This window comes from Salvelinus alpinus, chromosome 28, assembly GCF_045679555.1.
Source record: "Salvelinus alpinus chromosome 28, SLU_Salpinus.1, whole genome shotgun sequence".
Lineage (NCBI taxonomy): Eukaryota > Metazoa > Chordata > Actinopteri > Salmoniformes > Salmonidae > Salvelinus > Salvelinus alpinus.
Genome location: NC_092113.1, coordinates 31,384,840 through 31,396,918, shown reverse-complemented (window position 1 = coordinate 31,396,918; position 12,079 = coordinate 31,384,840). Strand labels below are relative to the sequence as shown.

Below are 12,079 nucleotides of genomic sequence, written 5' to 3'. Positions count from 1 at the left end.
TGAATTTGTCCCTGAACAAAGGGTGGGTCAAAATCAAAAGTAACAGTCAGTATCTGGTGTGGCCACCAGCTGCATTAAGTACTGCAGTGCATCTCCTCCTCATGGACTGCACCAGATTTGCCAGTTCTTGCTGTGAGATGTTACCCCACTCTTCCACCAAGGCACCTGCAAGTTGCCGGATATTTCTGGGGGGAATGACCCTAGCCCTCGCCCTCCGATCCAACAGGTCCCAGACGTGCTCAATGGGATTGAGGTCCGGACTCTTCTCTGGCCATGGTAGAACACTGACATTCCTGTCTTGCAGGAAATCACGCACAGAACAAGCAGTATGGCTGGTGGCATTGTCATGCTGGAGGGTCATGTCAGGATGAGCCTGCAGGAAGGGTCACGCATGAGGGAGGAGGATGTCTTCCCCGTAATTGCCTGCAATGACAACAAGCTCAGTCCGATGATGCTGTGACACACCGCCCCAGACCATGACGGACCCTCCACCTTCAAATCAATCCCGCTCCAGAGTACAGGCCTCGGTGTAACGCTCATTCCTTTGACGATAAACGCAAATCCGACCTTCACCCCTGGTGAGACAAAACCGTGACTCGTCAGTGAAGAGCACTTTTTGCCAGTCCTGTCTGGTCCAGCGACGGTGGGTTTGTGCCCATAGGTGACGTTGTTGCCGGTGATGTCTGGTGAGGACCTGCCTTACAACAGGCCTACAAGCCCTCAGTACAGCCTTTCTCAGCCTATTGTCGGCAGTCTGAGCACTGATGGAAGGATTGTGCGTTCCTGGTGTAACTCTGGCAGTTGTTGTTGCCTTCCTGTACCTGTCCCGCAGGTGTGATGTTCGGATGTACCGATCCTGTGCAGGTGTTGTTAGACGTGGTCTGCCACTGTGAGTGGTGTCTTAGGCGTCTCACAGTACGGACATTGCAATTTATTGCCCTGGCCACATCTGCAGTCCTCATGACTCCTTGCAGCATGTCTAAGGCATGTTCACGCAGATGAGCAGGGACCCTGGGCATCTTTCTTTTGGTGTTTTTCAGAGTCAGTAGAAAGGCCTCCTTTTAGTGTCCTAAGTTTTCATAACTGTGACCTTAATTGCCTACCGTCTGTAAACTGTTAGTGTCTTAATGACCGTTCCACATGTGCATGCTCATTAATTGTTTATGGTTTATTGAACAAGCATGGGAAATAGTGTTTAAACCCTTTACAATGAAGATCTGTGAAGTTATTTGGATTTCTACGAATTATCTTTGAAAGACAGGGTCCTGAAAAAGGGACGTTTTCTTTTTTCGCTGAGTTTAGATGTTTTGTCACATACACCTTATGGGGGCAGTGAAATGTGTGAGTTGTAGAGCACACATGGAGCAAATTAGGGTTAAGTGCCTTGCTCAAGGGCACATGGAGGGAAAAAATGACCTTGTCGGTTCGGCTGTTCGAAACGGCACCCGTTCAGTTACTGGCCCAACGCTCTAACCGCTAGGCTACCTGCTGTTGTCTTATCTGCAATGTTCATATACTGTAAACAAATCCCTTTATCCAATCTGTGAGCGCCCCCACTCCCCCCCCACTATCACACATTACAATAGTGATATATTCTTTATGGAGCCAATGAAAGCCCACCCTCTTTTTCTGAGAATCACTGCAGGTCACTTATTGTAGTGTAGCGATTTCCTGTAGAGGATTAAGGAGGAGTTTGTCTGGGCTGAAAGCACACCTGTGACATTCCTTTGGTAGTGTTTAGAAGCTGCAGCTGGGTCCAGTTTCCTCTCCTGCTCTTCCCTTTCAGGACATAGAGCCTCCTTTATGAAGTGGTCTGTTGGCTAATATATTGAGTTACCATTGACTTTTAAACTGTAACTTATGGGTAAACAAACTTCAACCATAGACCGGAAAGGCAAGTGGTGAACTGAGGTTAAACCTGGTTGCAGTTAGGGCTGAGTGATATGGCCTAAAAGTCATATAAATAAATAAATGTTTTTTTATCTTTTATATAAATTTCGTTGTTTTTTTTCTCTAAATAAGCTTTGTTGTACAATTGTAAAGGTCAAATACACTGCATTTTAAAACGGTCAGCAATAATGTCATACCTAGGCTGAATCTACATTCCGGTCAAAAGTTTTAGAACACCTACTCATTCAATGGTTTTTCTTTATTTTGACTATGTTCTACATTGTAGAATAATAGTGAATACATCAAAACTATGAAATAACACATATGAAATCATGCAGTAACCAAAAAAGTGTTAAACGAATCAAAATATATTTTATGTTTGAGATTTTTCAAATAGCCACCATTTGCCTTGATGACAGCTTTGCACACTCTTGGCATTCTCTCAACCAGCTTCATGAGGTAGTCACCTGCAATGAATTTCAATTAACAGATTTGCCTTGTTCATTTGTGGAATTTCTTTCCTTCTTAATTCGTTTGAGCCAATCAGTTGTTGTTTAACCTTTTATTTGACTAGGCAAGTCAGTTAAGAACAAATTCTTTTTTACAATGACGGCCTACCCCGGCCAAACCCAAACGACGCTGGACCAATTGTGCGCCACCCTATGGGACTCCCAATCACAGCCGGATGTGATGCAGCCTGGATTCGAACCAGGTACTGCAGTGACCCCTCTTGCACTGAGATGCAGTGTCTTAGATCACTGCACCACTCGGGAGCCCTTGGGAGGTAGGGGTGGTTTACAGGAGAGAGCCCTATTTCCATATTATAGCAAGAACAGCTCAAATAAGCAAAGAGAAACGACAGTCGATCATTACTTTAAGACATGAAGGTCAGTCAATATGGAAAATCTCAAGAACTTTCAAGGTTTCTTCAAGTGCAGTCGCAAAAACCATCAAGCGCTATGATGAAACTGTCTCTCATGAGGACTGCCACAGGAATGGAAGATCCATAGTTACCTCTGCTGCAGAGGATAAGATCATTAGTTACCAGCCTCAGAAATTGCAGCCCAAATAAATGCTTCAGAGTTCAAGTAACAGACACATCTCAACATCAACTGTTCAGAGGAGACTGTGAATCAGGCCTTCATCGTCAAATTGCTGCAAAGAAACCACTACTAAAGGACACCAATAAGAAGAGATTTGCTTGGACCAAGAAACATGAGCAATGGACATTAGACCGGTGGAAATCTGTCCTTTGTTCTGGACTCCAAATTGTAGATTTTTGGTTCCAACCGCCGTGTCTTTGTGAGACGCGGTGTGGGTGAACGGATGATCTCTGCATGTGTATTTTCCACCGTAAAGCATGGAGGAGGAGTTGTTATGGTGTGGGGGTGCTTTGCTGGTGACACTGTCTGTGATTGATTTTAGAATTCAAGGCACACTTAACCAGCATGGCTACCACAGCATTCTGCAGCGATACGCCATCTGGTTTGGGCTTAGTCGGACTATCATTTGTTTTTCAACAGGACAATGACCCAACACACCTCGAGGCTGTGTAAGGGCTATTTGAAACAAAAAGGAGAGTGATGGAGTGCTGCATCAGGTGACCTGGCCTCCACAATCCCCCGACCTCAACCCAATTGAGACTGTTTGGGATGAGTCGGAGTGCAGAGTGAAGGAAAAGCAGCCAACAAGTGCTCCACATATGTGGGAACTCCTTCAAGACTGGTGGGAAAGCATTCCAGGTGAAGCTGGTTGAGAGAGTACAAAGCTGTCAAGGCAAAGGGTGGCTATTTTGAAGAATCTCAAATCTAAAATACATTTTGATTTAACACTTTTTGGTTACTGCATGATTCCATATGTGTTAGTTCATAGTTGTGGTGTGTCAATGTAAATAGTCCGGGTGGCCATTTGTTCAGAAGTCTTATGGCTTGGGGGTAGAAGCTGTTAAGGAGCCTTTTGGTCCTAGATAATGTAGGAGGCAGCATAGAAAATTAACACCGGTCTCATAAACAATCTCTGAAGCACAAGCCCACGTGCTTGTGCAAGTAGCCAGCTAATACTACATATTTCAAGTTGTGCCAACTTGGATCTTTGTATAATTTCACAAGCTCTGAATTCAGCTAACACGTCATAACAGTTGAGTTGTTATGAACACAACCTTCTGTCTGTCTCAACTGTTTGAACAGCATGCTAGCCTGTCCACTTTGTTCACATGTTGAACTCAAGCGGCCTACCTTTTTTTGTCAGAATGAGAACGAGTTGCCAATTCCTTAATTGTTTTATGCTTACTGCACGTTTATAAAACAGACTAAACAGCTAGTATAAAAATCTTTATTTGACAAAAATGTTGCTAGCGATACGTGGTACCGCGACAAACTGAGCATTCATTTTCCAGAATGAGAGAGGTTTCACTCGCAAAAAGTTGTCCAAGATAAGCCCAATGCGTTTCTATGAGGGTATTTTGAACCTAAGCTTGTCGCCAGTTTTCACGCCTTTGGAACAACGATTCCTATTGTTAGGCTGGAGACATGAGCATCTCATCATTATATACAAATCTCTGGTGTTAATGGGAAGGTGCACAGCACGGAAGGAGCGAACGAGACGAGACCAAAAAGACAAATGCTCATAAAAACAAAAAGTACACAAACTTGATTCTGTGATACAGGCATTTGGGATATCGCGCAAAAAAAAAGAAGAATTGCGTGCGTTCCTTTGTATGTGTGTGTTTGAGAGAGAGCATGGCTGAAAATCAACATGTCTGGGCAAGACCTCAGACCACAGAATGGTAATTTAAGGTCCCATACACTGTCGTTAGGCAGACTATAACAACCAACCATAATTCAAGAAACAGAGCTGCATTAGCTAGTTTGTAATGTTGGTCTAAAGAACATAAAACAGGATTTCTGTCTGCAGAGAAAATAGACGAGTGGATGTTTCTCTCTTTTTCTGATGTTAAGCTGTGCATTAGCTTAATGGCATACAGTGGTGCAAGTTATGGTGCTATAAGGGCAATTCCACGTGAGTGACATTTCTCTGTGTGCTGTCCTCTCCTGGAGGGGAGAACGGGCCTAGCCCCTCAGACCACGGCCATTTGACTGGTACACCTAATTGACTTGAATGGGAATGGCCATTCTAGTAATTCTATGGGACTGTCTATCTGCACATTGCTGCTCATTGCTCATTCTAAAGCAGCCCTGGTTTGGCACAGCTGCCTTGCTTTACTCTGACCCTGGGTACTTCTCATTTGGCACGGTAGATAATATTCTGTACAGAAGAAGCCATTCCTCTGAGTGATACTGAAGGAATGTGATGTGAGTGAAAGTGTTTGGGAACCACCCGACCCTGGGTTATTGTGTCAATGAATGAGAGAGAAGGCCTAGCTTTGGCTGCCAACTTCCTTTCTCCATTCTTTGTGGTTCAGGGCTTTGTCCAAGTGGCGACATGCGACCTTGACTCAGATTATGTAGCACAAGCACTTAGCTACACCTGCAATAACATCTGCTAAGTATGTTTACTGTATGTGACCAATACAATTTGATTTGGTTATGCTCCTAGTTGATGTTCAGATGTTTAATCAAGTCTTTGTAATTTTGTTGGCCATGCCATGTTGAGGCTTTGGGGCCAGCTATGCCTGATTCTTAATGACGGTTGGAGGGGGAGGGAAGTGTTTGATTGTTGGAGTAAGATATGTCCACTTGTCCAGCTGCCTATAATTGTCTGACAGATTCCTAGCCTGGCATACAAATGATTTTGCTACGTGTCACTGTTTCAAACAATAGTTCAGTGCCGTGTTTGGCCTCGTTTAAGCGGCTACCAGATCGTCTTCCTCATCTCTTTTCCAGAGGAAGGCCCTACTTCTAAAAGGAACAGATTGTCTGTCTTATTTTTGGAGCAGCTTTTTTTTCTCCTGAAACCACGAGCTAGCTGTATAGTATTGTAGTCCCTGGCAAGATCCATGACCCAATTTACTGTGGGCTGAGAAGAGGAAGACTGAGCAGGGAGGAATGAGTAGCTAATGTGGGCTGAGAAGAGGAAGACTGAGCAGGGAGGAATGAGTAGCTAATGTGTGCTGAGAAGAGGAAGACTGAGCAGGGAGGAATGAGTAGCTAATGTGAGCTGAGAAGAGGAAGTCCGAGCAGGGAGGAATGAGTAGCTAATGTGGGCTGAGAAGAGGAAGACCGAGCAGGGAGGAATGAGTAGCTAATGTGAGCTGAGAAGAGGAAGTCCGAGCAGGGAGGAATGAGTAGCTAATGTGAGCTGAGAAGAGGAAGACCGAGCAGGGAGGAATGAGTAGCTAATGTGAGCTGAGAAGAGGAAGACCGAGCAGGGAGGAATGAGTAGTGGTGGGAAACGTACTCAAACGTCATACTTGAGTAAAAGATAACTTTTAAAAGAAAATGACTCAAGTGAAAGTCACCCAGTAAACTACTACTTGAGTAAAAGTCAAAGTATTTTGTTTTAAATATACTTAACTTCTACAGGATCGTGATTAGGTAGGTGGGTAGGTAACGAACATTTCCCAGGACATAGACAAATGTGATATGGGCAGAAAGCTTAAATTCTTGTGAATCCAATTGCCCTGTCAAATTAAAGTAGCTATTACAGTGAAATAATACTATGCTATTGTTTGAGGAGAGTGCACAGTTACTTGAAAATGTATTAATAAACCAATTAGGCACATTCGGCCAGTCTTAATACAACATTTTCAACAGAAATCCAATGGTTTATTGAATCAGTTGAAAACTTTGCACATACACTGCTGCAATCTAGTGGCCAAAATCTAATTTGCGCCTAGATTCCTATGTCATATATTGGCATTTCTCTTGCATTTCAAAGATGGAACAAAAACAAAGCAAAAAAACACTTTCTTTGTATTATCCTTTACTAGACCTAATGTGTTATATTCTCCTACATTCATTTCACATTTCCACAAACTTCAAAGTGTTTCCTTTCAAACAATATCAAGAATATGCATATCCTTGCTTCAGGCGTTGAGCTACAGTCAGTTCCTTTTGGGTATGTCATTTTAGGCCAAAATTGAAAAAAAGGATCCGATCCTTTTAAGTATCAAAAGTAAATGGAATTGGTAAAATGTACTTAAGTATCAAAAGTCAAAGTATTAATTTCAAATTCCTTATTATGTAAACCAGACAGCACAAGTGCTTGTTTTTAAATTTACGGATAGCCAGGGGCACACTACAACACTAATGTAGCTAATGTGTGCTGAGAAGAGGAAGACCCAGAAGGGAGGAATGAGTAGCTAATGTGAGCTGAGAAGAGGAAGACCGAGCGGGGAGGAATAAGTAGCTAATGTGAGCTGAGCTCAATAGGCTCTCTTCTTTTCTCTCTCCCCCGGTCGGCCTCTGCTCTTTTGAAAGGCTTAATAAGCACAGTCAGACACTTGGGGTCATAGTGATCACTTCTTGTCTTTTACTCCTATAAAATATCCTGTATAAAGAACGTCTTGTAAGCTTGTACTGTTCATGTGAGTAGTTTTTAGACAGTCAAAGGTAAGTGAGTGATTGGCTTGAGGGTTTGAGTCCCTGATCAACGCTCCGTTTTTTTTTTTTTTTAATAACTTGTAATTAGGTTGGCAAATTAGCTCTGACGCTAGCGCCATTAGCCCACTGTGCAGAAATAGAAAGGACAATATTTCACTGTCAACTCTGAGCTCTGGATATGGTACAGACTACTTGTATGGCTCAACATTGAGATAGTCATACCCCTCACACTGTCGTGTCAACTTGAACAGAATTGTGGTGGTTCAAATGTTTATTTTTTATATTTCCATTTTTTTCCACAGTTCCAACTTGGTTTAGCTCAGCTTTGTTTTGTTGGCCTCAGTAAGGCTGTCCCTCTCCATCAGACAAGAGCAGAAAATGATTTCAGTTCAGGTCCCTCCTCCCTTCAGACAGACGCTGTAGGGTCCCTCCTTCCCTCAGACAGACGCTGTAGCGTCCCCATATGTAAGCAGAACAGGTATAAGCACACATTCATTCCCATGTCCATCTAATACCTAACCAGCAATAAGTAAAGCTGAACTGTGTTAGTACGCCACTGACAGAATAAGGGAATATGAAAAGTATTATGTATGTGACGTGTATCATAAGGGTAACGTGCAATGTGTGTAATGTACAGTGTTTATTTTGTATACATCAGTACCGGTGTCTGAGACAATTTTCCCTTTGGGACATTAAAATGAATCCTATCCTATCCCTCTCTGCAGGTGTAATGAGGTGTCTGGTCATGGACAGATAATGGATGTGGAGACAACAACACCGTACTCTGACTTCATCAACTGTGATCGTACAGGCCGCAGGAACGCAGTACCTGACATACAGGGACAGGGGGCAGCAGCCAGCACCAGTGAATTAACCAAAGACATGGAAGGGCTGGACCTTAAGGTGGCGGGTGAGTATGTGTGTGTATATCGATAGATAGATATAGCCAGGTGTCTGTGTTCTACATCTTCATTCACTTAGTCAGCATTACCTCCTGCTTCTCTCCAAAGCCATCTCCATTCTGTGGGCACTTGCTTTGTTTTTAATGGACCATGTTTCCCGTGTCTTTCAGAAGGAGACTCTGGTGCATCACCAGCCCCTGAGGGTGAAGGCTTGACCAGCCAAGAGGCCCAGGGAGGCGAGGGCCCATCCTAAACATCCTCACAGGAGAGGAGAGCGGGACACGGAGAAGGGACAGAATAAGACAGAGAGAGGATCTCCTGAATGTCCTGCCTGACTAGACCCTACCCCTCTACTAACTCAACAGTGATGACATCTCTCACTGTGTAGCTCTGATGGAGCTTTGCTGGTCCAGCTGCAAGTAGGACTACATCTGATCTTGGCCTAGAGGTGCTGCTGGGCAAGGAAATGTTCTCATATCACTATGAGAATGTACCAAACTTTGGATCTATGTCTCTATGTCTTTGGCTCTATGTCTCTCCAGATGTACTGAACACTATCCTTTCTTAGAATGAAATGTTGTTGTTCCAAACCTAACATGGAACTATCATCAAAAACGAGCTACGCAGAATCTATAATCATGTTTGCCACTTCTTTTGTGTACGTTTGTGACCCAGTTTATTATTTTACCTTTTTTTGTTTTACAATAATAATTGTAGTATCATATTTATTTCAAATGGTTCTCTGATACCTTTTGTAATAGTAATTTCTTTTCTGTAATAAAATGTTTATGTATCTTCTGTTACGGTATGTGCATACTTTTGCTGTTGGCACAACTGTAATCTTATCTTCAGAATACCATTGCTACCTGAGGCACTCCTGGAGTCTTTCATTTCCTTCAGTGAAGGTATTTTCAGTGGTCAGAATACTGCTAGTGGGATTTATTTAGTTCTCAAGTAGATGTGCAGTTTTCTATAGATTTTTTGAAAAACTGACGTTAGCCAAGACGTGCCCATTCAAAGACACCCATCGCTGATGGAAGTTGAATATTTGTAGTTATCAATATTTCCTAATGCAGTTTAGTGTACATTGGAGTGGTCACAGGAAGCCAATTTACAGCATATAGGACAGCGCCCTTGCACTTCCATGTTGTATTTTTTTGATAAAGGAGAAGAAGTGGGATGTTTGAGTGAAGTGGTACTCATGAGCAAGCTCTATGTTCCTGGGTCCAGTGTGTGCTTTTCCAGTAAGATATGCTGCTGCTCCGTAAGAGCTGCCACTCAAGTAGTTTTACATTTGAACTAAACTGTCCATAGTGAGGTAAGGTCCATATTGCAGTTGATTTTGATACTCCTTCAATAATGACAATTTTAAGATGCAAAAGCGTTTTTATTGTAGATGTTGCTCGTATTTTAACGTCATTGTCCTCAATGGAAGAAATGTATTAAATGGAACGGCTTTTCAATTAGTAAAATGCAAAAAATAGAAAATTACAAAATGTTTCACTCTAAATCTATCTCAGAGAAAAACATCTTACAGAAGTTATTCTAAAAACGGTAAGACCACTTCAGTAGGCTTTACTCTCCACCAAGTGAGAACAGTACAGCAGTAGATAGAGTACGCCACCTAGTGCTCACAACTAGGACTACAACATTACATTTTTGATCATTTTTGGTATAGAGCTGGTTTACCTGAAGCATTCCCAATTTATTTTAAAATGTGGGGTAAGAACTCTATTTCCACCAAAGGAAATGTAAGTTGTTGGCATGACGATTCAAATAGTCTATAGGACCTATCTTACTTGGCAAAGTGGTTGGTGCCTGGGTTGTTGTTGCAGCTCTGATCAGTACTTAATTTAAAAGCCAGTGTTCTCCACCATTCCATAGGCTTCGTACAACTTGTTAACAAGATCCTTCTTCTCCTTCTCAGGCAAGAAGCTGGAGTTAGCGGAGTTTATGTTCTGAAAAACGAGGTGAGTGAGAGACTTATTAAACCATCAAGGGAGAGTATACTGTAGTATTTAATGGTATTATCAACAGACTCATAGTATTTCATAGCCTGGTCCTGGATCTGTTTGTGCGGTCTTCCCAACTCCTTTGGTCATTAATTGTCATGTTAACAACCATAGGAGTTAGCTCTCAGCATAAACAGATCTGGGACCAGGCTAAATATTTAATGGTATTGAGCTGCCAAGCCAAATAGGAAGAGTTGAAATGTGTTTTCTTACCAGTCTCTTGAATTCCTCCTCGGTGAAGCCCATGTACTTCTGGGCAGTGCTGTAGTCTAAGTGCAGGGTGGAGTTGAAAATCAAAGGGTCGTCTGTGTTCAGGGAGTAGTTGGCCTTATCCTTTCTGAAGCTACACACACACGTCATTCAGAGGGGATAAGTAAACTCAGACAACAATTAAACGGTAAAAAAAAAGGTTTTGCTTCCAAAAGCCTGTTACAATCTTTATGGTATTGGGTTGTTGAAACTTTATCAGAAGAAGTATCATTCATAGAATGTGATGAGTAGTGAAAGATGGCTTACGTGATGACAGGATGCTTGGTGAAGTCTGGATCACAGGCTCCAGTCAGTTTGCTGGATATGGGACACACCTGAAAATCACACAGCATTCCTTCCTTACAGAACAGTAGCCTTGTCTGCCAGGATTCTAGGCTGTAGTCGGACACATGGCTAGTGAAGGAGACTAGTTCTTGGTTGCCTCCCAATAAATTATCCTTCCTCCTGAAGTGTGCACATGTTCACAACTCCCCACAAGTTTAAAATAATTGTATTGGTATTGGCTATGGGGATTTTCCATATACAGTGCATTCGGAAAAGTATTCAGACCTCATGATTTTTTCCACATTTTGTTACTTTACAGCCTTATTCTAAAATAGATTAAATTAATTTGTTCCTCAATCTACACACACTACTCTATAATGACAAAGTGGAAATACCTTGGAAAGGCACACACCTGTCAGAGCAAAAACCAATGAGTGTCATAGACAGCTGCTTGACAACACCTTTTACAAGAAACTCAGAAGTGACCCCACTTCCCAATTTCAGAATACTATCTTTACTGTCCTAGATGGGTATTTGGGTTGTGGTCAGATAACCAAAAAAGAACATGACTTTTTGGCTATTCAACACCCTAAAATTACCACTTTATATACTTTGCCGAAATTACACAAGAATGTTACAAAACCTCCAGGGCGCCCTATTGTAGCGGGCATTGATGCAGTAACGGCCCCTCGATCTACTTTTGTTGACTTTTTTATTAGACCACTCGCAGAACAGCTCCCCTTCTTTGTAAAGGACACCAGCAGTATGATCTCTATCATAGAATCTATTGATCCTCTCCCTGAGAACACCTTGTTAGTTACTTTTGATGTTGAGTCGTTATACACAAATATCCCACACGAGGGCGGTATTGAAGCTATGGAACATTTTCTTCTGCAACGTGACCCTAATAAACTACCTTCCAGTGAATGCGTTAACATTGGCTGAAATAGTACTCACACACAACTATTTCATGTTTCTAAATGATTTCTTTATTCAGACGAAGGGTACTGCTATGGGATCCCACATGGCTCCTAACTATGCTCATTTGTATGTGGGTTACATGGAGAAACAGTCCATTTTCAATCCTCTCAAAAATGTTTTCTTGCCTAACATCATTATTTGGAAACGGTATATTGATGATATTTTTGTTCTATAGAGGGGTGATGCAAAACAGCTCCAGGCATTCCATACTTTTCTTAACTCCTGTTCTGAGCATCTGAGATTTACTATGCAATCTGAT

The 12,079-nt window shown here is 42.3% G+C and overlaps 2 protein-coding genes across 3 annotated transcripts in view; one reads left to right on the top strand and one right to left on the bottom strand.

Moving 5' to 3' along the window:
- Window positions 1-9,091, top strand: part of LOC139557671 (cAMP-dependent protein kinase inhibitor gamma-like) — a 36,855-nt gene extending 27,764 nt beyond the window's left edge. For both annotated transcript variants that reach the window (XM_071372758.1, XM_071372759.1), the window contains exons 2-3: window positions 8,117-8,301; window positions 8,464-9,091. In XM_071372758.1, coding sequence (XP_071228859.1) covers window positions 8,148-8,301; window positions 8,464-8,546 — 237 coding nt within the window. In that variant the 5' untranslated portion in view covers window positions 8,117-8,147 and the 3' untranslated portion in view covers window positions 8,547-9,091. The remainder of the gene's footprint in view (window positions 1-8,116; window positions 8,302-8,463) is intronic.
- A 568-nt stretch (window positions 9,092-9,659) lies between these two features.
- LOC139557669 (adenosine deaminase-like) overlaps window positions 9,660-12,079 on the bottom strand; it is a 32,431-nt gene continuing 30,011 nt past the window's right edge. Inside the window, exons 9-11 of the mRNA XM_071372755.1 lie at window positions 10,822-10,889; window positions 10,519-10,648; window positions 9,660-10,251 (exon numbers count right to left, since the gene is read on the bottom strand). Of these exons, the coding sequence (XP_071228856.1) occupies window positions 10,147-10,251; window positions 10,519-10,648; window positions 10,822-10,889 (303 nt within the window). The 3' untranslated portion in view covers window positions 9,660-10,146. The remainder of the gene's footprint in view (window positions 10,252-10,518; window positions 10,649-10,821; window positions 10,890-12,079) is intronic.